This window comes from Dromaius novaehollandiae, chromosome 1, assembly GCF_036370855.1.
Source record: "Dromaius novaehollandiae isolate bDroNov1 chromosome 1, bDroNov1.hap1, whole genome shotgun sequence".
NCBI lineage: Eukaryota > Metazoa > Chordata > Aves > Casuariiformes > Dromaiidae > Dromaius > Dromaius novaehollandiae.
This window is the reverse complement of record NC_088098.1, coordinates 98,140,141-98,166,732: the sequence shown is the minus strand read 5'-3', so window position 1 is coordinate 98,166,732 and position 26,592 is coordinate 98,140,141. Positions and strand designations below refer to the sequence as shown.

The 26,592-nt window shown below is 39.1% G+C and overlaps 1 protein-coding gene across 5 annotated transcripts; it reads left to right on the top strand.

The window, feature by feature from the left end:
- Positions 1–2,292: 2,292 nt before the first annotated feature.
- CD47 (CD47 molecule) lies at positions 2,293–25,234 on the top strand. Of its 5 annotated transcripts, XM_026112305.2 has the most exons (12): positions 2,293–2,588; positions 6,593–6,940; positions 7,967–8,011; positions 10,972–11,061; positions 12,853–12,954; positions 13,322–13,414; positions 13,956–14,051; positions 15,372–15,464; positions 16,954–16,985; positions 19,408–19,432; positions 20,120–20,147; positions 22,814–25,234. In XM_026112305.2, exons 1-12 carry the CDS (start codon positions 2,543–2,545, stop codon positions 22,833–22,835), a joined length of 1,020 nt encoding a protein of 339 aa, XP_025968090.1. In that variant the 5' UTR covers positions 2,293–2,542; the 3' UTR covers positions 22,836–25,234. The 5 variants fall into 5 exon arrangements, with proteins under 5 accessions (XP_025968090.1, XP_025968092.1, XP_025968093.1 ...); XM_026112307.2 differs by lacking the exon at positions 7,967–8,011; XM_026112308.2 differs by lacking the exon at positions 20,120–20,147.
- The last annotated feature ends 1,358 nt before the right edge of the window (positions 25,235–26,592 follow it).

The following is a 26,592-nucleotide window of genomic DNA, read 5'->3' as shown; positions in this document are numbered from 1 at the left end:
GCAGACATGTCTTCCCTACTGCCCTCCTGTTTCTTCTTCCTGAGCCCATTTCTTCTGGCCTTCAGTGAGCAGCGTTCAAATCAGTCCGCCAGGAGCAGGATCAGCTGCTTCATGCCAGCTCCCTGCATCGTTTTTAGAGTCACATGGCATCCACTGCTAAAGGCTTTTTACGAAACTTGACTGCTGGAGGATCTCTAAGTGCTTTATAAATATCTGCAGAAAACAAACACAGTAGTCAAGACAGAGGTATCCATTAATCACTTAAGGAGGGGTGGGGGAAGAGTTTAAGAGAATACAGTGATCCTCAGAATGGGGAAAAAAAAGAAAGAAAGAAAAAAAGAACCCTCCAAGCCAATGTTGATGTCACAGCTGAAAAAAAATGTACTAAGATCATGTGAGGCATTAAAAATACAGAAGTTCAGTTTTGCACTGAATTTTGATTCTATCCTGGCTTTCACTAATTCATGCTCTGTTGAACTTTGGGACTTTTAAAAACATGTATATATATGTGTGTGTGTGTGTGTGTGTGTGTGTGTGTGTGTGTATTTAATGTCCTTTTTTAATGCTTTATCAACATGTCACATCTGAGAACAAAGTATGCATTTAGGGTGCAAATATTTATAGATCCAGTTTTTTTAGGTCATTTCTGAAACAGGAAGATCCTAAAAGGGGCTATTTCATGTGAAGAAACTTTTGCTTTATGCTCAACTGTGTATTATTCTAAATGAAGGAACAAGCTAAAGAGAGAATTTACCCTGACTTTCAATTGAGAGGCAACAACAAATGAGGAGAGTTATGGTGGTCTCAGTCTTAGATCACTTACAAATTCTTCAATTTTCTTCAAAAACCTTGTATTTCCATTTTAGCTAGAGCAAATTATTCTTCACATTCCTGTAATAGTTTCACCATTAGCTGCCTTGCGCAAGCAAACTGAAAACTATCAAAATACCAAGTGCTTTGGCATTGGCTGTTGTGAGAACCACAGCAATTTTCCCCCTGGCAGGCAGCTATCACTTGGCAACGTGAAATGAAGAGCTGCCGAATCAGTCTTTGGTCGTCCTCCACCTTTGTGGAGAGTTTCAGATGCCAGAGTTTTTCTGTCACTCAGTGTTTTTTGGGTTTTTTTTTTACTCTCTTGGCGCAACATCTGAGTTCAAACCGATTGCCAGTTGCGGCTGGCTCTTTGCAAAACCTCAAAAAGGTGCAGCCCTCTGCAAAGACCAACCCCGGCAGTCAGGCCAGCAAAAACGCCTGCCAGCCCCAAAGGCAAGCTGCTCCCGTCCGGCCTGAGGCGCTGTTTGTGCTTAAAGGCTGGGACAATCTACCGATCCTGCTGTGAACGTCTCATTGGTTTTATAGTCCTGAAGATCCACATGTAAGGATCAGGAAGGGGGGAAAGCGGGCTCACGCACATCTTAAGTTCTGCGAGAAACACAAACACGTCATTTGGCAGGAGCGAGTTTTCAATATGGCTCTTAGCTACAATGAGAAAGGCTTTCCTCCCTTCCTCTAGATTATTTGCAAGTAAAATGTGAGGTGATTAACCAAAAGAGGGGACTGAAATAGAAAGCGTGTGTCATTGCTCTCCTCCCCTTCCCTCCCTTCCGCTCTCGCTTTCGGTCTGCGCTTGCACAGCCAGTTCCCCGCTCAGCTGAATGGATCTTTCATACAGGCATAAAACAAACAAGGCAAAGGAAAGATTTAAACATTATTCACAAAGGAGGAAGCCCTCCAAAAGGCGATTGTTTTGTCACTGTGTTTAGAATCGATTCAGCTATCAGGAAGTCATTTGGGGAAAACGGAGTTGGGAACAGCACTGCCAAGGGCTCTTCTTTCACCAGACTTGGCACCTTTCTCCTCACGGCCTCAGCTATTTTATTTGGCCCGCACTCAAAGAAAATACATGAATTTTGGCTGTGTGTGTATGGAAAAAAATATATATATCTGTGTGTGTGTGTATATATGACCCCAAATATATATATACACATACATATATATGACCCCAAAGCTCAAACACCAGATGGCCATGGAAAATATGCCGTGATAACTACTTAAAAAAAAATAAAAGAGGTCGGCTTAAGCCATTCCTGCGGGCTATTCTGGTTGCTCTGGACGGGCAAACAGGAGGGTGGCGGGAGTGGGGCCGAGCAGCGCAGCCGGCGGCGCCCAGCCTGCCCCCAGCGCAGGGCCCGGTTCCTTCCGGAGGCCAGCAGGGCCCTGTCCCCCCACGAACCCACCGCTGCGGCCGCCGCCGCGGCCACGTCCCCGCCCCGGGCGGGGAGCGCAGGGGCGGCTGCGCCCGCTGCCAGGAAACGGCGAGGGCGGGAGAGCGCCGGCGCCCAACGGCCACCCGCGGGCGGTTTCCTCCGTCACTGCCCCGGCGGGGGATCAGGGGCGCGCGGGGGAGGCCGCAACCAATCAGCGGCGGGACGGCGCCTCCCCCTCCCCCTCCGCGCACCGCCCCCCGCCCGGCTCCGCCCGCTCGCTGCGGCGACGAGCTGCCGAGGCTGTGGCGCGTCCTGGCCGCTGCAGCCGCTCCGCCATGTGGGTGCTGGGGGCTTGGGTGCTGCTGAGCGCCGCGGGCGCCGGTGAGTTGTCGCCGCCGCCCTCTGCCGCGTCTCTCCGACCCCCGCGGCTGGGTTTGGGGGCGGGCGGGGGGGGGGTAGCGGGGACTGTGACACCATCCCTTCCCCCCCCCCCCCCGCCTTTCCGGCCGCCTGCCCCGGGTTGTGGCCCAGCCCCGGCGTGGCCCGGGGGCAGCGGATGGCTCCGTGTGCGAGGGGGAGGGAGGGAGGGGAGAGCCGCCTGCCCGCGCTGCGCTCGGCGCGCTCCCCGCTCGGACCGTTAGGCGAGGGGGGAGGGGCGGGTGTCGCCCTCAGGGCGCGGCGGGAGGCGGCGAGGCGGCCGCGGGGCTGCGCGGGGGCGGCGAGGCGCGGAGCGGAGCGGCGGCTGCCCGCGGTGCCGGGGCGGCGAGGGGAGAGGCGGGCGGAAGCCGGGCGGCGCAGCGCGGGGGTGTAGCTCCCTCGGGTTGGCTCGGAGGCTTCCAACGCTGCTGCCCGGAGCTCCCCGCTGCCGTGGGTTGTCGTAGAGCCGGGATGGGATGTTTGGCTGTACCTTGCCGTCCGCTGCGGGTGTGTGTGTGTGTGTGTGTGTGTGTGTGTGTGTGTGTGTGTGTGTGTGTGTGTGTGTGTGTGTGTGTGCGCTCTGGCACTGCGCCTTGCCGCCTTCCTGCTCCTCCGCGGCTCGGGCGGGTGGCCGGGTCTTTGGAAAGCTGCGGGGGAAGAGGAGGGACCGGGGTCAGCGCAAAGCCCCGCGTCTTTCTGGTCGTTGTAGCGTTAGGGCAGCTTAGCGTTATTGTGTCTTCTCGGGAAAAATGATGATCGAACTGGTGGTCTGCTATGCAATTTCTAAGGTTGACAGCAGTTTCTCATATAAAAAGTTTGGTGTCACTGGTGTGTAAATGGCACCTAGCAATCTAACCTGTTTTCGCTGCTGCAGGAAGATACAGGATTGGTGGTGGTGGTTAAAAAAGTTAAAATACTTTAACTGAAGTGCAAATATATGTTCTCATAAGTAGGACTTCCAAACCTACATGTTTAAAGCCAGTATCAAATTGACGTTTGGGTTCCTGGGTTAGAAGCAGCTTGACTTAAATGTTGAGTGCCCTAGAGTCTTTTGAATTCGGCGAGAAAGAAATGTGAGTATTCAGCAGGTCCAACTAGCAAGTTCAGCTAATTTTAGACATTGTACAATATGCCTGAACTTGCATTACTTATATCATTGGAAACAACTTTTCTGTGGCAGGTTCACAATTGCACATTCTCCAGAAACAAATTTCCCCAAATCCTTACAACGAGGCTGTGAAATGGCCACCTTTATGTGTCTAAGCTGATAATCCATCAGAAAGTTTGAGGCTAGTAGCTGCCTAGTAGCCCACTGCCTGCAGAATTTGGGAACCATTGCATAAAGGGTCTGGTGACTGCCTCGTATCACAAGAAGAATGTCAGAAGTTGATAGTAGCAATGTCGTGTGCAGCAAGCAGTCATGTTCCATATAGTGAGACGGTAGGTAGGTATCCTCTTTTACTAATGTAGTTAGATTTCAGAAGGACAGTACCACAGATACTTGTCTCTGTGCTTCTGTTGGTGGCTGTCTGCACGCTTGCTCATTCTTTCCTGAGCGCTCTGCTGGTGGAGCAGTTCACATGAGTACTTCTTACTTTGCTTCAGGCCAAATGTGCCAGCTCTCATAGACTACACAACAGCAAATTGGTGGAATCAGTAACATAGAGATCCCCACCATTCAGTGCTGCTTGCCTGCTGAGACTCCTTCCACTGAGATGGTTAGATATAGAAGTGGTTATCCTGTGTTATCCTGTATTATATTACCCTATATTGTATTCTGTTCAGCTAATTTACAATCATTATTTTTTAAACATAGGAATAGTTGTATTTTTCTAGGATTTTCATGTTGAATCACTATGCTGTAAATGTTGATGGCTTAATACTAGTGAGAAAATCATGAGCAATTTTTGCAGGCATTTTTTCCTTCAAGATGGTTGTTTTTTACATGCTTTGGTAAATATTTAAAAGTATAGTTGCTTCCTTTACCTGCAAGTCAGCATTTCTCAGTGAAATGGAGCTAGTGGAGAATAAATTGTTCCTACAAAGTATAAATGTGCCAGCTCCAAAGAAAAGGGCAAAAAGAAAACCCAAAACAGAAATCTTTTACCGTAAGATAGTGTTAAAATAAAACACGTGGAATTTATTTCAGGAGAAGAACCATTGAAGCAGTACAGTTTTTAATTTTGTGCACTTATTTTTATGAGCCTCGCTAAAGGATTTTAGAAGTAATTTTTACATATTCTCTGATAAATGTGTAGTTTGGGGTTTGGGTACCATTTCCCTTTCATCTGCTTTTATTATTTTTGTTTTTTGAGGTACAGTTTTAAAATGCACCACAGTGTGTAAACCAGAGAATAATTCTGTTGTCACTGTAAAGTGCTATCACGCATAATACATATTAATCAGTTTAGTGTAAGCTTGTGATATTCAGTAGTGACCCAGTGACTTGTGTGATAGTATTAAAGCAGTAAGTTTCAGAGTTGAGTACTTCTTAAATTTGATTCAGGACTGTTGCTCTGAAAAACTTGAACTACTGCAAATAGAGACTCTACTTGTATCATTTTTTCCCCTAATTGAATTCGGTCATGAAATACATACTAGAATTTGGAGTTGTTTTAAACATGTGAATGTAAGTAGTCCCACTGAAGTCACTGGATCCACTCCAGTTTGTAAGTCTGTGTGCTTACAGTATTAGGGGCTGTGTTCTTGTTTTACTGTTCCTATTTCTTCCTGTCTTTGGTTTTATTGGGGTGGTATAATCAAGCTCTTTGAATGATTAAAGTAACTTGGACTTCTGGGAGCTATGGCTATTAGGATAATTATGGATGGAACTGAACTATGATTTTTGCACAGATGAAAAATACAGAAAATAAAGGATTCAAATCCTTCATACTTTGCAAGTTTAATTACCCTCTTTCTTCAGGTTCCTGGTGTAACTTTAATACTGATGTTAGAATTGTTGGTGTTCTTGAGAGCTGATGAATGGATCTTACTTTCAGATAAAATCTTAGAATTGGATTTAGCAGTTTATTGAAACAGTGATCAGTAATACCGTTTTAGAACGGAGGTGCAAGGTGGGAGAGAAAGGATAAAAACTAGCAGTGCTAATCAAAGTGATAATACTGATGTGATGTTTTTTCAGTACTTTCACTGAGTGGCATAGTTAGCATTAATCACAGTGGTTTATAATACAGGATATTTCTTGCTGCAAATTCTGCATTTTCAATTCTATTATCTATATACTCCAGTACTAAATAAGCATGAATCTTATTTAGTTTGTACTATTGTGTGTACACTTCCTTTATCAGAAAGGAAAAGGAGAACTTGCAAAAAATGTTCTAAACCTATGGGGATTTGGCTCCACCTTCAGAGTTCAGAAGGAACAAATGACAAATATCTTCATTTTTTAACTAAGCTGTTTTGCCTTCCTTCTCTAGGAAGCGTAGAAGTAGGAATCTCAATAGAGTAGTCGTTTCCCTGTGTCGTTAACGAGCTATAAAGGATGCTTATCTGGCACTGTACCTCCTTTTTTAGGTGCCTGAGTGACCAGTAGGAAAAATCTGAACATCAGTGACGCTGCTTGTGCTTAATGTTACATATATGCTTTGCATAGGTCTTAGTGCATTATTTTTCTGTGTATGGCACATCTTTTAGGGGAAGTGTCCATCTGAGCTGCAGCACAAACTTTTATTACTGTTTTCTATTTATGGTAGGTTATAGAATCTGTACATTATCTAGATGTGAGAGTGAATAAGCTCTATGAATAGGGCTGTGACAGAACTATAATAATGCCCTTTTTTGTTGCCCCTTTAAAGCCTGATGTTCTGTTTTAGGGGGTTTTCAGGAGAGTTGATTTTGTCTTCCCAAGTCACCTGTTGTAATTCTTTTTATTTTTTTTCCTGTTTTTTTTCTTGTCTTGTATATTAAGAAATAATTCTGAATGTGTCAATTTTCATTTTTCTTTCTAGGTTCTGCACAATTGTTGTTTAGTCCAACCACGTTTGTTGAAAGAAATATCTGTAATGAAAGTGTCCTCTTACCTTGCATTGTGACTAATCTACAAGCAAACAATAAAAAGGTCATGTACGTTAAGTGGAAAATACAAGGAAAATTATTTTTTTCTTTTGATGGAACACGGCAGGCTGTTAGGGATTCCATGTTTTCATCAGCTAAGTTAGTATCTGAATCGGATTTATCCAAGGGTGTTGCCTCTATACTACTTGACAAGGAAGAAGCAATTCTTGGAAATTACAGTTGTGAAGTGACAGAATCAAACAGAGAAGGAGAAACTACAGTTGAGCTTAAGAACAGTACAGGTAAGTTGTCTGCAGTTGCTTTAGAACCTACCAGGAAAGCAAACGAGCAAGATCTTATGGGAAAGGGAAATATGACAATATACCACTTGAAATTGAAGATACCAAGAATGTAGGATCCAGTTCTTCAATCTCAGTGATGAGTTTCTCATTTAGTAAGCCATTTTACCTTGTCTTCTTGTCAGAGGCAGCCCATATGCTTTAGTTCCTTAGCTACTGAGTAATGGGATCTGCTATACCTGCACAATCTGTGTAGTGTTCTGCAGAAGCAACAGTTTCACCGAACGTGTGCATGTGAACTGTTTATCTGTTCTGCAAAGTAGACTTGATTCTTGCTTCTGGAAGGTTTCTCAGAAGCACTGGATATGTTACAGATAAATAGCACATGAAAAATCTTGCCCTGTGCACTTAGAATTGTCCCAGGAAGTTTTTGCTATCATTTGTCATTAAAACATTTCTGAATATCAAACAGTGTGTTACTTGTATCCTGCTGCAAACATCTCTGTAATTCACAGTTTGCTCTAATTATTGAGTTAACCATATACCCTGCAAAACAAACATAATCCTGAAGTGGATTGAGAGGGATACAGCCACTGAAAGAGTGAGGATGCTACAAAATTATTCAATTCTTAAAATGCTGCCAAAAAAACGGAAAGAAGAGTAGGCAGTTTCCTTCCTTGTATTAAAACTTCCTCTCAAGCTTTACTTGGCCTCTTCGGGTGATGTTTTTGTCATTCGGTGTTCAGCTCTAGAAGAGGAAGCAAGGCCTGAGGAGGTAGCAGAATCACACTTGCAAATAAACTGTGCCATTGTTAATGAAGGTTAACTGAAGAGTGGGTGTTCTGTTTTGGTGATTTTTTTCCAAAAGGTCACTAATTAAAGTAATACAACATTTTACATGATGCAGAATATAGTTCTACTATTGATTTTTCTTTTTACCTTTCTCTGTGTTTAGAACTTTAGCTTTGAAAGAGGTATAAAGACTACAGAGCAGAAAACTGATGCAATTTTTCTAATTTCATTTTCTAGTTGTCAGTTGCAGCGATGAAAATACAACACCAGAGGAAAAATATGGTTGGTGAAGAATTTATAGCGGCGAGGTCATGTTAGGTTTGAGAACATATGTTAGAAAATGTAAAACTTAGGCTTATGTTTGAGGGTTTAACTGAAGGTAAAATAATCACTTGTTCTTTCTTTAAAATTTCTGCTTAATTTGTAAGTGTCTGTGCTCCAATATTCTAAAGAGATTCTTGAGACACACTGTTAATACAAGAAAGTGTAGCAAATGAGTTTTTAAAAAGTTAATGAATAATGGAAGTCCTGTACAGTCTTCGCTCTGTCATTCTGAACAGTCAACTCGTATTATCTCTAGTAGTATTTCCAACTGATCTTTTTACAGAGGTAATATTGTAAGAGAGAACAATGTGTTACCAGGAGAGTGTGTTCAGCTGTTCCTCTTACGCACAGTTTGCATGTACTGGGAACATTGCAAACATTTCTATATACAAAGTGCTTTTACGTTCTGAGACTGGACCACCTTAATTGGAGGTCCCATGGTCAATGCTGAAGTCCTGGCAGGTACCAGGCTTCGTGACTGCTTTTTGTGTTCAGAACACCTGGTAATGTCATCTGTAAATGCTGCAGAGGAAACAAAGTTACTTTTCAGGCTCTGTTTCCAGATACTTTCAATTCATGAATAATTCTCAGTTAAATCACTAGGATTTGCCTGTAGGATTCAGCTTATCCAGAGGAAGACAACTGTGTATTAAAGTTACTGTTCAATACTGGCTGTTTTTTTGCAAATATAAATGAAAACCAATGTATTAACCCTAGGAAGCTGACAAATGTTCCTCCATCCATCCTCTTCTAGTATCTTTTTTATTTCCTTTTATTTGTGTTGTGAGCTGGAGGTCACAACGATGACCCTAGAGGGGAAAAAAAATAATTATGTTTCACAGCATCCACATTTTTATCAATTCAAAACTGTCAAACAAATGAAGTGTTGACTACAGTGCTAATTTCTTGGAATCCTGTACCAATACCAGTTTCTCTGACAGTTTGTTCTAGCACAGAGTGAAATGGCGTGTTTGCTAGGCTTAGCTTGCCATCTCCTGCATTTGTGTTTATATGTACTTTTCCTTGGTTTTATATGCTCATTATGGCTACAGACTCTATTTCTTAGTAACCCATAGTCCTTATGAGTAGTGCTAAATATTTTCTGAAAGAAACACTTATGTAGTCTCTTACTACAAAAGGGTGCAACTTAAGAGTAGCAATAAACACTGGCCACAAACTCACAGTTGCAGAGTTTGTGATCAGTTTGGGGACTAACCCATGCACCTGTGCAGGAGTTGCAGTGGATTTGTGTAGACCGCCTTGCTGACATGGTTGCGTTATTACTAATATATAGGATCTGTCATTTCAAGGCAGATTCTGAAATATTGGTAGATGCACTGTCTGTTAACAGGTGGTGTTCCTCATGGCACAACATTCTAGTGCAGTGACACACGTACAAATGGTGTGTGCCACTTCTGGATATTGTGGTGACCCTGTGCTGAATTGTATCAGATGAATAAAACTCCAATAAAATGCCAGACTGACATTGTAAGAATTATTTCATTGGGTTAGATCTGAATATAGATACCAGGTGAGAAATGTGAATGACAGATTTTGAGCCAGAATACTGATTTAAAGAAGAATTTGAAAATGTCAAATGCAAAGAGAAGAACGTATCTTATGATACAAGGAAAAAATGAGCCTGAAATGCACACCTGTAGTTACATCTAATCTTTAGCATCCTTGTTCTGAGTAACCTGTAAAAGTTGTGATGTAACTTTGTAGTACTGTTCATTGGGGGCAGGGGGAATGAAAGTGTAGGAAGCCATATCCTCTTGTCATGAAATAATGCTTTCCTTTCTTCTAGGCATTAGTATTATTTTAGAAAAATGGATCTTGATTGATAGTCTTTATTACTAACACTACTAACTAGTAGACAATTGAGCTGACCCCGTTAGGTAAAGTCAAAATTCTTAATTTCCGTTCTACTTAAGGTTGCTTTCTATGGAATGCATGAGCTTCAAACTCTCTTCAAGACACTTGACATTGAAAGCTGTGAGGTATTGCTACTTAATTCCATGTTTCCGGAGCTGCAGATAAAGTTTTTAAGTATAGAGGGTACATATGAGTATTATACATCAAAAAGAAGATGAGAAATCTTGTTAGAAGGAAGTGTAGAGGCAGAAGAATAGTGGCAAGTATAATGTAAGAAAGGTAGACTTTGAATTCCAGAGAATGAATCTAAATAATGTTATGAGCAGAGATGCAAGAATCAACTGTATTTTCTGGTTCAGTAGGGGGATATTTTAGGAATAACTGCATGCATGTTGGAAGGCGGCTTGCATGATCTTACAACGTGGATGACTGGGCAGCCTAAGGCATCTGAGATGTAAGGAAAGAAAGCCAAGAGGATGCCGGTGGGAAGACATAAAGGAGAATGTGTGATTTCTAAAATTAACAAAGCAGTGTTTTCCCCTCACTTAGGTTAGCTCCTGTATTCTATATCGCACATCTGAATTGGTTTGAGTATATTATAGTAGTATTACAGTCACTGGGGGTAGAATAAAATAACTGAAGAAACACCAAATTGGACTTCACAGGTCATGCCACCTTCCCTGATTAGCCTACATACATTGCTTTGCTGATCTGCTGTGCCATATGTAATTCCACAAGCTCTCCAGCTTGCACTGCCAGACAATAGTATACATATGTCCTCTGTTGCTCTGGAGATTAAGATCTACAGTTTGGAAAATGTTACAATAACTAAAATACTGAAAAATAGACTGTCACTCACAAGATTAGAGTAAAAATTCAATAGGTAGAAGTCATAGCTTTTATAGCATTAAAAGCTTTAACAGACTAACCATTAAATATAGTATTGAACATACTAGAGTATAAACTAAAAGGAGCACTGAATGTAAAGCTGGTAACATCAGTTTTCGTATTCTTCCTATCATTTTTCTTTGTTCATTCTCTAGGATCATGGTTTCTTCCAGTGGAAAGTGCTTGCATCATAGTGTTGCTATTCTTAGCCATTATTTTTTGTTGGGCTCAGTTAAGTGTTATTGGTAAGTATTGACCTTTTAATTCTTTGCAACTGTCAATTAGCCCTAAAATCACTTGTATAAAGGCAGCCATGTAAAATGAAAGGTGATGCTTACATATAAAAGATGTGTGGTGGAATTGATCTGGATAATACACAGAGGTATGTCTTCTCTGTCAGATAACTTAGCTTTTGGTTTGCTGCGGAATGCTCTCCTGAAGATCCACAGTGCATTATATAAGTCATTCACATTTGGGCTTTCTATTGGAAGGAATCAACTAGTACCAGGATAGACTAAAGTCAAATACGGTTCTGAGGATAGTTCATAGTGAGCACTGTTACTTACAGGCATTGTCAGTAAGAGTACATCCAGCTACACTCTTGCCCTGTGTAGTCCTCCAACTCCCTTTCAGCAGGCTTTGCACTCTTTCACAGACACATTCAGGGCATGTATTGTACGTTTTTTGGCATCAAGTTACAAAGTTACTAGTCAGACAGGTTGCAGTAGCACTTGCAGAGTTTGGGACCTTTGAACTGAGAAAAACCATGACCTCATCAGTAAGATACCTGTTTTGGGGCTTCAGGGTGTCAGATGGTGCCAAAGTTATGCAATGTGGATCCAGGCACTAGTTTGGCTAGCCCTGAGCAGTGGGATCTGGGTCAATCTGCTCTACTTTACTGGAGGCCAGAGATTGCTTTCTAGGGTTAAGATCTTCAGCAACTGTATGCCTTTCTATGCAACACAGAGCATGGCATAAAAGGTCTGTGTTTAGAGCTCAGTCTGCTTTGTAGTGATGTTTCTGCTGTCAGTGCTGTTGCAAATTATAAGCTTTTTTTCCATGAGTTTGTGTGTAGATTATAATTTTTGCAGGGTGTAATAGTATTAAAGCTTTTTTCGCACATACCCTCCAAAATATTTAGTGTATCCTGGTGATATAATCTTTGTGCTAATGCAAGGTATTGAAGTAGGATGTTAACTCAGTAAAAACTCCTCATTATTCTTTTTGAAGTTACTTCTTGTGTGTGTTCAGTCTTTGTTAGTGACTACCAATTTACGTTTTAGTTCAAAATAAATGAAAGTTATTGGGGATTTGCTTCAGAATTTTCAAGCTTGGAACAAGCTGTGCCTGATAGTGTTGTGATAATGCATGAGGCAGAAACAAACGCAGCTGGTGGTTACAATGCATTTGTACTGTTTCTTCTTTCCCAAGGGCCACTAAAGCGCTACTGATTTGAAATGCTCCTTTGGAATGAGGCATTTCTGAGATAGCAGCTATTTAATTAGTTCTATATATGGCTTCTGAATGTGTAAATCATCTGTAATGTATTCATCCTCAAAGCATCCCAATGAGAGGGGAACGTCACCCTGTTCCTGTGGGAACCAAAATGATGCATCTAAGATCGCACAGTGTCACTGGGAAGGGAATTAAACTTGGACTTTCTAAATCCCTGTCTAGTATTCACCTGAATAACAAATTTTTATAGTACTATTTAGGTGTCAATAATGCATCTGACTGAATTAACCTGTATCATGTCCCAGAGTGATTTTGATAGCATTTGGCCTGTACTGATAGAAGCCAGGATTAATAATTTAACTAAAGCACCAGTGCCAGGTTTCATTGATATGAGTAAGCCATATGATATGATACTAACCATATCAAACAATGAAAATAAATGAGATCTTAGTGATTATAGTTATGACTAGGATTGTTGTCAAGAATAAGGTCTCCTAAAAAATCAGAAGATCTGTGTGTTCTTGTGAGAGAATCTGAATGTCTGATGAATTTCCTCTGTTTCTCTTTATTTTGTCTTTAAGCATCAAAATTTGAAACTGTATTTCAGAAGAAAATCAGCATTATTATAGCATGTGGCATCTTCACAGTTGTTGCTGTTGTAGGTGTTATTCTTTTTGTACCAGGTAAGTTTAATAAAATTTTCTTCCTAGTTGACGGGAATAAGCACAAATCAACCTCTACCCTAGTTTAGTAGGCTAATTGTTATCATCTAATAATTTTAAAATGGAATAAAATTACAGAAATAGCTTTGTGATTTTCAGGCCCTCAAGGTGGCCATGGCCATAGGGAGATAGAGGCTACAAATTGACTTCTATTTTCTGTCCTCCTGCCTCAGGTGAATATCAGGGGCTAGGGAGTGACTTCTAGTGCTAAAGTGGGATCTTTTCGGGACCCTAAAAATTTGACAAAACTGATGTTATACTTACTTTGCTTGTGCTTTATTCCAACCAAGGATTTCTGTTTTACTAATTTATGTACAAATGTTTGCAGATGGCTATACTCGAGGAAGTCGAGCAGGACTTGGTTTAATTGTAGTCCCTGCCGTGATCTTAATGCCAATTCAATGCCTTCTATTTGGAATGGGTGAGCATTCGTTTATTTACCAGCTCAAAAATGTACTGATAGATACACTGAAGGCTCCGCCCCCCCCCAACTCACATAACCTACATGATATTTTCATCCTTCATAAATAGGTGCTATTATAGTGTGCTGGGTTCCTGACCTTCCTACTATCTCAAAACAACATGTCTATCCTGATTTTTGTTGACTCAGGTGTTGCAGGGAAGAGGTATAAGTTATCTGCTTGGAAAATGGGATTTAGTGTAGAATGTCTAAGTGTTTCCTGCTCCTTCTTTCTGGGTCTTGCAATTGGGATGAATAATTAACTCTCAAAATGTATTTGTTTCTTTTTTTTTTATGCTTATGGTTTTTTTACATGCGCGTGCGCGCGTTGTGCTTTAAGGAAAAGAAAGCCCTGAGTGACTTGCTTAGCTTGTTTTGTAAACATTGGCTGGCTGGAATTTAGGAGAACTTGATTCCTAGCTTTGTGTGAATGATCTAGTTTTTGTTTCCCTATAGTTAGTTTTTAAAATTACAATTTTTTTCTTCTCTCTTCCTTTCCCAGTTATGGATAGTCTGTCAAAAACAGCATATGCTCTGATAAGTTTGGAATCTGTTGGTTATATAATTGCTGTGGCTGGTTTTGCACTGTGTGTCTCAGGTAAGAAGTTTATCTTCTGTAAAAGTGTGTTTTTACCTTTGTCTACACCTGATGGGAATGTTTCTTAGTAACACTAGAATGCTATGAGAATGGCTTTACCACATTGTGTTTTAGCAATAAAACTCTTGTAACTGTACTTCAGGACTACTGTGTTAATGCTGTTTTATCTGGTGAAGGAAGAATAGCCCAAAGGCTAAATAAATTCTATATTATGTACACCAGTTTCATTAGTGTGGCTGTATCTAGCATGATTGCATCCTATGAGCAGCTGTCTTTAAAATCAAACAAACAAAAAATAGACAAAACCACCTTGTGCGTTTATTTATTTTGCAATACTGAGTACACTAAAGAGTCACCCCAAACCACTATTGATCTTTATTACTACATTATTCTTACTGTGGCCTACAGTATTTATTCCTCCCCCCCACCCACCAAAAACCTAAGTAGAGCCGTAAGCAGTTTCTGATGTTCAGATGGATAAATCTCTTGCTAATCTCTGCTTGTACCTGAGTGATAACTGAACTGCTGGGGAATGCATGTCATTGCGTTTGCCTTTCACTGTTTCAGAAACAGCAAATTAGGAAGGAATCTTGAACTGTTAAAGTCTAGTAATGGCTGACATTTTGTTTCAGACTTGAAAAAAACAATCTCTGTTGAAAAGGAACACCAACTAAACACAGCACATTGCAACACCCCTTCTCCCTTCTACCCCTTCCTTTGTCTTCTCCCTTCCTTCTCCTCTTGATGAGCTTGGAAGTATTTGCAGCGATTCCATGTCCCAGGAAACATGGATCATAAGAAAGATCAGAGAACAAGAAGTTTCTGAAATGGGATCTGGTTGGGTTGTAATAGCCAGTTTCTGCTCTGGGGTGTCATTGTAAACTTGGAGCCTTCCTATTATCTTTGGCAGATTTGCTTCAGATCTACATAGTCCTCTCCCTTCTCCTTTTTTATCCATTTTTTTACTGTTTTATCAATAATAGTATTGCATTCTGTAATGCCATTATAGTTTTTAAAAACTGGGATTGAAGATGTAAGCTTAAATTGAAAAATTAAATAATGTCTTCAATTGCAGTGAATGACAGTAGAATATTACAGCTAAACTATTACCAGGATAAATCAGTAAAAGCCTTTGTATAATTAAAGAACATATGCAGAAAAAGAGATGCAGAAATAGTTCTGGGATAGCCTTGAAAGATAGATTAGATTACTTCTGTTTTTGTCAGGCTTACTCATTTCAGTATTCAGTTCTATCTGAAAATAGATGTGTTTGCTTTAACTTGTGTCAGATTATATTTCTTTTTATCTTATTTTTAACAGCCTGTCCTGTGTTACATGGTTCTGTTGTGATTGCTGGCTTAGCAATTATGGCTATTGGAGCTTTGCTTAGTCTGGTTTATGTGTGTTTTGTGGGTAAGTAGCACATATATTCTACGTTAATTTTTTACCACTTCAGTGAAACATTCAGAGGAGCAATTTTCTGTACTGTGCTTTCTGGAGATACACATAGCTTACTTAGATATAAGGTGTGATCTCACAATTACATAGTTCAAAAAAAAATACTGAGAAGTTAACTGTGTATTTGTATTGGCTTTGTTTCATGGAGACTGTGTGGAATCTGAGTGCAAAATTCTAAATACAGCTTATTGTAATAATCCATCCTGAAGTCAGCACAGCCAGGTTTCTTAAGTAAGAGTGTTTAAGCTCTAGGATAAAAGTTGCTGTTTCTATGCTCTGGAGTTACGCAGTTGCCTAGCTGAGGCAAGGAACTAAAAGAGCAAAAGGAATTCAACGATTCTATAGAGTGGTCTGTGGGATGGTGCAAACAAAAGCTTATTGCAGATACACTCAGAATATAAGTTTAAAGAAGTAAAATCTGCCTAATGATTTCCACTGGTTATATGGAACTTTTACTTAAGGGGGATTTGAAGACAGACCTTTCATTTTATTAAATCCTATTTTTCCTACGCTTAATTTTAAAAGTAGGAGCAAAGAATAGCAATATTTTGTTTCAGAACCCTGTCTGTTCACCTGGTCTCAAAGAGAAGAAAGCTTAAAGTTATAAAAGGCAGTCAGGCCTGCTAAGTAAGCAAAAAGTACATCAATGCTGTGAAAAGGAATGTGGTGCAGACATCTCTAGGCTGGCATACCACAGCGTAATGCTATGTGGACTTTTTGGTTCTGAGAGCAGAGTGGCTTTATTTGCTTTGAGCTGTGCATGAAGGCTCTTCAGACAGCGTGTTACTTTGGACACAGAACCATACAGGTGGAGATATTTTGCTTCTAGACTCGCACTGACTTACGTGTAGTAAGCTCAGGGTTGTCTGCGTTGGCATATGCAGTCTTCCAGGTTTAGTATGTGCAATCTGTGTGTGGGTGTGGGAATTCCACTAAAGAAGAAGTTAAGGCAGAAGGCCTAATATATGAGATGAATGGAAGCCAGTCAGAAATGTAACAGAGGTGAAGCTAGCCTTTTAACAATGTAAAAATAATTTTTATTGACATTATAAGCTACTTGTTTATACTTCTTTGATGCTATGTGGTAATGGTCTGCATAAATCTTGCAGTTGTACTTTGATTATGCTGGCTGAAGAGGTTGAACTTGACTGTGATGAGTAGATTCCAACATGCCAAACAATCACAAAACTGCGTGCAGAGCTTAATTAACCATGTTAATTTGCAGATTGCGTATGATAAGAATATTCACGTCCTAAACAGAAAAGTGCTTGGGGGCTGTTAGGATTTACAGGTCTCATAAAGTAGTTTTGGGTAAGGAAAACTGCAGTCTTGTGTTATTACTGTGTTCCAAGTTTTATTGGTAGATATTTTTATTCTATTGTCATAGAACTTATTCATTTGTCTGCTCAATTCTTAATTTTTTTTTTCTTGGCAATTATTTTAGGTTCCCGCATAAGAGAGCATCAACCTCCAAGGGTAAGCTTAAAATTAATAAATTTGGGGTGACTAGATGGCTCAGGGGATTGTAGTGAGATACTGAGCCTTTCTTCACTAGTTCGAATTCAGACCAGGTTGGTAGCAAGCAAAAGTTCTGGCTGTGTAACACGTCTCATGTTGAGTGAGTTGGTGGTCTTCACTGTCCCTACTGAGTGTGTCAATAGTACTGTAATTGCCACCCTAGCAGCCGGCATACCTAAGAGCTATTCCAGCTGTTGTGCCCAAAAGGAGTTTCAAGGGCTGTCGCAAGAAGGCAGTGAGTGTGAAGGGAATCTCAATGTTCCTTTTAGGATGCTCCTTTTGCACAATGCTACAATGTTCCTTTTAGTCTTTTCACATGAGTATAAAGACTTTTGGTTAATGTCTTTTTTTTTTTTTTGTTAAGGTAAATGGAGATTACTGTTGAATTTTTTTTTGTATAGGTGACCTATATAAGAACTAAGTCTTATTTTTTTAAAGCTTTTTACTCCAGAATTCTTTAATGTTCTCTTGAATTCACAACTATGCAAATGCTGTTGTCTTGATTATCCCCTCCCTTCCCCCTCCATAATGCCCCTAATATTGATGAGACCATCTGAAAGCAGAGTGTCTGTCTTTAGGTCGCACAGAATAAATGAAAAAGTACTTGGGTGTTTTAAAGACTGGTTTTAGTCAGTTTTTTGATTCTAGAGTAGTAATTCCTCAAACAGTTATTTTCATAGACTTGCACTGTATTTTCTAGTGGTCCACAAACATGAACAGCCTGTTTTCTGGAGTTTTGTGAAAGCAAGTAAAAAGGCATGACTATAGAAACTCAGTAAAACTTCCTTGTATCAGTGAAGTGGGACAAATGCTAAGTCATCCCATTTCATGGCTGCCAGACATCATTTGAGACAAGCTTAGCCGTGTGTTTCCTCTGCAGTCCACAGCTATTGTAGAAAGATGATTTCTAACAACGGGACAGGACAACTGACCGGAGTTAAGATAACAGAGATTTTTCCTTTGCTTTTTCTCATCCATTTTCATTTTAAGGAATAATATTTCAGAGCATTGGTCTCTTAGGGAAGGAAAGTGGTAAGTACATGAAGCTTAAGAAAGAGGGGGAAAAAAAAAAGAGAGGAGGTGCACGAAGTGCATTCCATTATAAAAATGAGCTAAGTGTATTACAGAAACACTTCTTTCAAAATGCAGTACTGTCTTTAAAGTAGCATGTTCATGTTTACTTGTAGAATGGAAGCAAACTGGGCAAGGAGAGATTTTTTTTTTTTCCTTACTATTTTATAAGAAAGCCTTCAGATGTGAACTAACATGCTCAGCCTTTGTGGAACTCCTTTCTCTTTATAAGCTATTTTCTGTATGAGCTGGTTGCACAGTGCAGCAAGGATTTGACAAATAAATAGTTGCAATTTAATGTGTTGTACTAAACACCATGTTAGTGCATGAATTGGAGAAAGAAATGAAATCTAAAGAAATTTTAAAACTTGGAGGTCATTGGGAAGTTCAGCCTCTAAAAATCTATGTGTTTTTGCAACTGCAGTTAGCTGAAGGTCAAATACAAAAGTGTTCGAGTGACAATAATTTGTGCCCCTGAATTTGTGTGAGGTTGTAGAAAGGAAGCCATGGAAAGACGTGGTGGAAAATTGAGTGTGCTAATATGCTGCTTGTTTCCATTAAGGACTATTCAGCATATATTGCTGTACTTTGAGGTGATAAAGAGATATGAAGGACTTTTGAAAATACCTTTTTATTCTGTGTAATCTAAAGACTAGGAAAAACTTGCTGTCAGTGGACTGTGCTTCATTTTGGCACTGGGGCACACTTTTTAAATGATGTCTGTTACTTTCTTGAGGCTGAGGGGGAAAAGGTGCGTATTTTGAAATTTCTTAATTACCTATTAAATTTTTAACACATCTGCAGATTGCTTGTGTTTCTGATGATTGCCTACCAGACTAATGCACAGCTATTTGGTACTATTTGGTACAGCTGTTTGTCATCTCCTCAGAAGGAGATGATACTTGAATACTTGACTTTTTTTTGCTTTCATTTTGTGGGGTTTTCTGTTTGGGGTTTTTTTTAGTCATGCTATTTTATTCCTAACTACTGATCAAGTTGCAGAAATAATCTGTTATGGTATTAGTTCTTAAAAGTAGTATCTGCATGCCTTTTGCTGCCACCTAGAGGTATTGCATTTGGGAAAATGAGATGCATAGTGGGGAAAAAATAACCTGGAGAATGCAGTTATTGATTGTTTTTGGTTTTTTTTCAGTACTTCAATAATCAATTTTATTAACTTTCAGCTTTTTTAATTTTTGTAGAATCACTACTTACTGTATATGTCAATTAGAGTAATTTAACTGTGGCGAGCCAAAAATAAACACGAAGGCATTTTATACATATATATATATTTTTAAATGTTTTGCAGAAAGCTGTAGAAGAACCATTAAATGGTAGGTGGTGTTCAAGATTTATCTTCTAATTAAGGGATTAATTTTGGAAGTAGATCAAAAAATAGTTCTCATTACAACAGCACTGAGGTGGCAAGGTGGCAGATAGGTGTGTCAAGTTCTGTGGCTCTGTGAGGTAGTAAGAATTTGATTTTTCAGTGAAATTATGCCTACCACTGCTGGCATAAAGAGCCCTGCTTTGTACTACTGTACAGGTGTGCCAGCTAGCCAATGGCATTGCTTGCCTGCTTTAGGACAAGCATAGTGTCTTAGGATGTTACAGGCACTGTATTTGCTTTGCAAAAAGAGATCAACTTTTAAGAGGAAAAGAGGGACAGCTCTTGATAGCTGGCGCTAATTTTTTTTCACCATCACTTATTTCAGTGAAATACTTGTGACTATAGCAAAATCTATCCGTGTTACTGTATTCTTTGGATATTTATTTCGGTTGGGAAAACTCCACTGTGATGTTGGGAAATTCTGATAGCGCTTTAAAATGGGGGAAATTATACAATGACAGAGGGATGGCCCTGAAATACATTTTTTTTTTTTTAATATACTGTTCACTAATTGGCATACTGAGAAGTAGTGGCAAGTTATAACCTGTATTTTAGAATTATTGTAAATATTAATTATAAAGCATTTCTTACTGTTTGGCTAAACACTAATCCATTTGCTTGGCTTTTAAAGATGCAAAAGGAGTGATGTTAGAACGATGGTGAGTCAAAATACATCTCCAAATGTTTATTTTAACTAATGCATCTTTGGGGATTTTAATGTTTAAAGTTACCCAGTTCTAATATGATGAAATTTGGAGTACAGTGCAGATACTGTTCTAAGTCAGATTATATTTCACTGAATAGAAAGAATAAATATTTCCTGTTTCAAACATAGAGGGAGAATATGTATTTCTAAGCAGTGATGAGGGTGGGTCAGTGAGAGAGAACTTCTACCTAGAATTTTTTTTTTTTTTATCAACTGTGAAATGTCAGTTATTGTGTATGAGTGTTTCTTTATGCTCATGTTGCATGTAAGGTGTATGGAATGTTTTCCTGGGTTGTGTGTGTTCAGTGCAACACTTCCAAGTCTTAGCATCTCCCCCACCTCTCACTACCAGGATTCAGAGCATTCAGCCAGTGGCTGAATAAATAATGTGTAAAATGTTCTTTTCAAATTACAGTACTTTTTAGATTCTGATTTCTTCTTTCCCAGTGGAATTAATCTTTTGGGGTTTTTTATTTTTTAAATTTTTAATTAAACCTTCCCTACCTATTTAATTGGTGATCTCTCATGGAAGGCCACATGGAAGTGGTTTAAAAGTGGATTCTCTCTTCCCCCCGCTTTAGATGTTATTTAAAATCTCTGGATTTTGTTAAATTGTTTTTATAGAAATCAAATTCACTTTTTTTTTTGTTTTATTTTTCAGTGTCAGATGGTAGTGATTTTTAAAAAACAAAACTGAACCACACCTTTCTTATTTAAGTACTGCTTAAATAACTTGAACATGTTTTTGACAAAGCAGAGTATTGAACATTAAGATTTAAAGGTGCAGTGTGGTTTCTGCTCATTGGTTAAAGTTTCATAGTTTGGCCTAATTTAAAATTTCTTCTGATTTCAAATATCTTCAATGCTGGGATTAGTCCTCCTTTTCAATTTTATAAATAGCCTGTAAATTTTATAATAGCCTGTAAAATGGCAACACATATGTACACATATTATGTGTAAACAGACTCTTTTTAATTTATAATAAGCCATGAAATGAAAGGGACTGAATTAACTTATCCTGAAATTCTCAAATCAGTACCTGAAGTAGGTTGCTGAGTATTCAAAGATTCTCAGTTCCTGCAGCTCGTAACCATCAGTAGGGTAACTGAGTTTGCTGGGTATTTTTAAACATCAGATCATTCTCATTTAAGAGCTTAAATTTTAGATGCTCAGGTTTGAAAATGAAAACAGTCTTCTATTCATAGTTTCCTGTTAGCAAGCTATACTTCCTTTTATGGGAGCAGGATAAAGGAGCACTTGTTGATGCTATTGGTACTTCAGTTTCTGCTTGGAAACTGAGCAAGCTTGCCGCAAGGTATCACTAAACCTTTAGCCTAGTACTCTTGCATCAAAATAAAACATTTTGCTAGTCAGGAAAAAGAGTAAGACCACTCTAAACCTGGTAATTTATTTGAAAAAAATGTAAATTACGCCATTTCTAGAAGGCGTGAATTGACGAGGTGACAGTAAATGAGATACTAGTTAGCCCTAACTGAAATAAGATATGTCAGTTGATTTAAAAACAGGCTTCCTTACAAATACTATGTACTGATACTGTGTACTGACTAGACTTATGTTGCTTGTGACTACTGTTATATGATTCATCCAAGTATGCCATAAGATTGTTTTCTAAACCAATGGGAACACATGTATTTTTCTGGTACAGAGGACAACTGCATCAATATCTGCTAGATATGTTGATTAAAATGTACCCCAGTTGTTATAATTTGAAGTAGAAAGGAGAAGTAAAAGGTAGTTCCTTCTTTAGAAGCGACTATTCCTTGTCCTTCTCAGCAGTGCTTTGATACCAGGAAACAAGTAAATACTTACAGGTCCATTGCATTCTTTTTCAAAATTTACAGGAAGTTAGATAAGGGTGGGATCAGTACAATCACCATTTGCTGCTGAAAAACAGCATGGAATTTTGCTTGGAGATGCAATTTTAAATAAGTTGCCTGCTTCTTCTTGGGTCTTACTCAGGCTTATAAAAACCTACCTCCACTAAAGAGCATTCCAACGTTGAGGTAGAACTTCCAAAAACACAAAAATCTGCTAATTATCAATTTCCTTTTGCTTTTTTTAGGGTAGGATTAGATGCCCAACTGCTTTTTCTGCCTTGAGAGATGGCTCCTCAGAATAACAGATTTTACAGATGAAAGCTGAGGGCTCTGACTCAGAAGCTGGTGGCAGGAATCTTTTGAGCTGTACCTGCTTTCTACCCTAACCTTCCCTTGAAAATTCACTCACACTCTGCAGGGATAGTTCAGCTGCTGAAGCACATTAGCTTACAATATGGCGTGTTTAAGAAACCAGCACTAGGAGTAAAGGCAGGACAGGGCAGACAGCTAAGGCTGGGAGCCACTATACTTGTTCCCGTTCATGAGTTAGAGCTCCAAAACGTAGTATTCATTTGTCTGTTGTGGAGAAGCTGAAACATTGGTTGGTTGCTTGTCAGTACTACTCTTCTCTGTTACTTGGATGCTAAGCTTATTTCCAAAAGTTGAAATTTAAAAACAAAAGCAGTTTTTAAATTTATAATTTGGATAGGCAGCACAAAATGTTCCTTGTTAAAACTCTTCCTGAATAATCTTCTTCTTTTTTTTTTTTTTTAATTTCTAGTGTAACTAAAGAGAAGAACTGATTCTCCTGCGGAGGTGGGTGATGTGTGGAAAGAAATTCACCGTTGTTTATACACCGTGGCCTTGAAGATGCACTACTCAAAGAGAAGAAATTCAGGAAACTAGCTGTTTTGCATGTGTGGCAAAAGTGCTTTTGATATAAATGATGTAATTTTGTAGTCACAGCAGCTGTAGCGAGGAACCTGTGTGTCTACCCACATGTGTGATCTTTATTTTCTTCTGTTATGGTATATATGGTGTGATTGAGGGTGAGAATATAAAAAGCACTGTTTGCCCACCACAGGGTCTTCCTGTAGTATCCTTAGTGGTATTATTTTCAAAACCATCATCAGTCACTGCTTTGATAATGGGCCTGCTCAGCCCAAAGATTGCAATACCATTTAGATTGTTTTCTTTATTTGTGTGCATGGGCAAGGTGTGGTCATGTGTCTGTGATATGAGCAGGAAGTAGGATTTGTACAAATATTTCTTTTCTGACATTCAGCAGAACTTACAGGGAAAAAAATTGCTTATACATGAAATTAGATAAGTTCGAAGTTCACTCTCACGTCTTCTCAAGTGTTTACCTGAGTTATCCTAATTCCACAAAACAGTAATATTCCTCTCTTTAGACAGTAGTCATGTATGCTCTGGTGGCCAATATTTTAGTACAGTGAGAGAGCTCTCGGTGCCTCTTTTTTTATATTCTTTGATGAAATACTGCTCAGCTGTTAGAGCCAAATTCTGTGCTGGAGTTACAGAGCATAGCACCTAGTAATTTTCATGCTGAATGTGATTCTTATGTTTGTTCATATTGTACAGTCTGTAGTACTGGAACCACTTTCAGGCTTTCTTAACTGAGTGGATTTGTAAGATACATTGATGCTTCAGAAAAGTAGGAATTGTCCTATTTAGCTTATTTTTAACAGTTTTAAAATCTGCTTTCTTGAATGGAAATTGGGACTAAATTATTTCTGACCCACGTTTATGATGCTGTCAATATGTCACAAAGGAATAAAATAGAGAATAAGCAGGAGGAGTTGATGAAAAGTGAGGAGGCTCAGTTTTCTTATATGTGTAAGTAGTATAGATAAAAGTCCATTTAGGATCAATTCTATAGGATTTTACACATTCCATGAGACTTTACCATGTTTTACAACTGTTTCAAGAGTTATTCCAAAATACAGTTGGTTTCTCTTGGACTTTATTTATGCTTGGTAGAAATCTTCACATTGTCTCCATTGGTACTAGGATAAGATTTTCAGAGGCACAAATTTTTCTCCTTCAAACAGTTTAAAACTTTGTTTGGAAAGCTGTTGCCCAATAGTAGTATAATGCATTTTTTTAAAGATTCTGAGTAATTGAGCAAGTCTCAGAGTTGGGTTATATAAACTTAGGGTTAATATTCATGTTATGGGTGCACATTGCATAGGTCCCCGTGAAGGCTGTAGTCTTGATGCAGACTCCGTGCATCAATAAGTCCTCAAAATTCAATTGAGGCATCTGATTTAACAGTATTTACTCTCACTAGGGCTGCAGGACTGAACCACTAAAACAACCTATATTGCAGCCCTCACTATAAGTTGAATTATCCACTGTGAAGAGGGTTATACATGTGATGAAACATTTAAGAAGGGAACATGGTTTACATTTACTTTCATTCCTTGAAGTTTGTCAGTGAGAGTATTCATGTAAGTTTTGAGATCCTATATACAAATCTTTTGGTATCAGTTGTTCCATAATCATTGCAGTCCACCTGAAGATGGGAGACATTACTCTCCATTAATAGATTTCAGTGAAAGGATTTACCTGATAAGTAGTATGCAGAGCTCGTCATTTGTAATTACCGATTCCCCTGTAAGTTGAAAGTCGAGCAGATGAGGAATAGAAAAACCCTGGAATTCTGTTGAGATATTCTGCCTCATAAAACCACAATGTTTAATAGCTTTATATTAACTACTGTAAAGCAAATTGCAGTAGAATCTGTTTTGTATCACTGTGGTGATGAGGTCAAGCTGTTATTAGGACATTGCTGAAAAATTTAGGACTCAGTGGGGTCATGTACAGACTGAAGAAGAAATTGTTCCAGAAATTGGAGACAGCCCCCCACCCCTGTGCTGTTGTGTTAAGGGATTTCTTGTATGTACAGATTTAAAAATGTGAGTTTAAAATTCATAGATTTACCCAGCTCTTTCCCACCAGTAATTTAAAACCAAAGTTGTTCATAACTATGATTCCATTTTTATGTGTATGTATGCGTGTATATATGTGTGGGTATATATATAAAAAAAAATCTCACTACTGGACATTTTAAATATCTATAGCCTTTACCCCCCAAAATGTTTTTATTTATGAAACATAATTTTGTAAATATTGTGCTAATATACTTAAAATAAAGCCATTTCAAGTTGTTTTTGCGAGAGATCTTGTTGCTATCACATTGGACTTCTGTAACTACTAATACAGAGAAATTCATAGGAGTAGCTCCTCTTCCATCTGCCTTTCCACTGTCTTTCTCCCCAGATCACTAATTGAATATACAGTAATATTCTCAGTGTTATTTCGATTGCTGCAGATGGTTATGCTTGGGAGATGCTCTGTTTCTCCATAAAAATGTTATCCAATTGGGGAATGAAGTTTGTATAATTATAGATTGCCCTCTAATCACTTCAGACTGATCGATATGAACCATCAACTATTGTTACCAAAAGACACTGTGGGAGGAGATAGGGACTGATGAGTAACAGGAGCTCCTTGTATAACTTTTTAAAAACAGAAGAGCAGTGTGTATCTGTTGTCAGTCTTCGTTAATCCTAGTAAGCTTAAAATGACTCCTCTGTGATAAGAGAATTTCTTGTATTACTATGAAGGCACTACTCAGTTCTAAAATTTGGGAGGATGCATTTGACATGCTCTTGAGAGTGCAGGAATGAGAAAAGGTTGTAAGTACTGTCTGGAAATGCTTTCTTTAGATTCATACATCCACTTACAGAGCTGCGCTCATGTGAACAGCTAAAGGTTATTAGCTATTCCCTGCTTATTCAGGGTCACTGGAACCATGCCTGTTCAAGATCTCTTCTGAAACCTTTTGTGATTCCTACGCCTCCAAAGGGATCACAAACCACAGTTTGAACTGTGAAATTAAAATATATAATTTTAAGTGTGAACCCACTTCAATCACTACATAAACTTACAGGGTAAACTAAGCTAAGGGTGACCCTTGTGCTGAGGCTCAGAAAAATTGTGTGCTTGAATATGGAGGGGGAGGGAAATACTACTCCTCTAAATGTAAGTAGTTGGATAGTAGTGCTTTCAGAAAAGATGGAGGAGCTGCATCTCAGCATAATTAAATCTAAAACCTATACTTGGACTGCTCCAATCAGGTAAACCAGGAAAATCGGTGCAAACCTGCATTGTCCAGTCCAGAAGCCTTCTGAAAGACCTTTAATGCTTTATCAGGGCTGGATAATTGGGTATTTATTACTGTAGTTAATTTGCCTAACAGAAAAGGGGCATTCTGTAATGGTTAAACTTTATTTTTTCTTTTTTTGGTCTGGTGGGTAATCATTTTGGGCTTACAGTATTTTCTGTCATAGGTACAGCTATTACCAGAGTCTTGAAGATAAAGATATCTTGCTTTCTGCATTATTGAGAACTCCTGAAAAAACTTACATGATTAAAAAAGGTGCGTGAGCTAGACTGCTTGTCTTGCCAAGTGCTCACCTTTTTCCTGATGATCGTCTGTGCATGCTACTGAAATCCAGTGAAGGTGTGCTGTGA

What these genes read in the sequence shown, in the direction of transcription:
- CD47 (XM_026112305.2), top strand. Translation starts at nt 2,543, where the DNA reads ATGTGGGTGCTGGGGGCTTGGGTGCTGCTGAGCGCCGCGGGCGCCG. An exon ending in GCTGAGCGCCGCGGGCGCCG is followed by an intron (nt 2,589 to 6,592) that starts GTGAGTTGTCGC and finishes TTTTCTTTCTAG; the next exon opens with GTTCTGCACAATTGTTGTTT. An exon ending in GGTTTATGTGTGTTTTGTGG is followed by an intron (nt 15,465 to 16,953) that starts GTAAGTAGCACA and finishes CAATTATTTTAG; the next exon opens with GTTCCCGCATAAGAGAGCAT.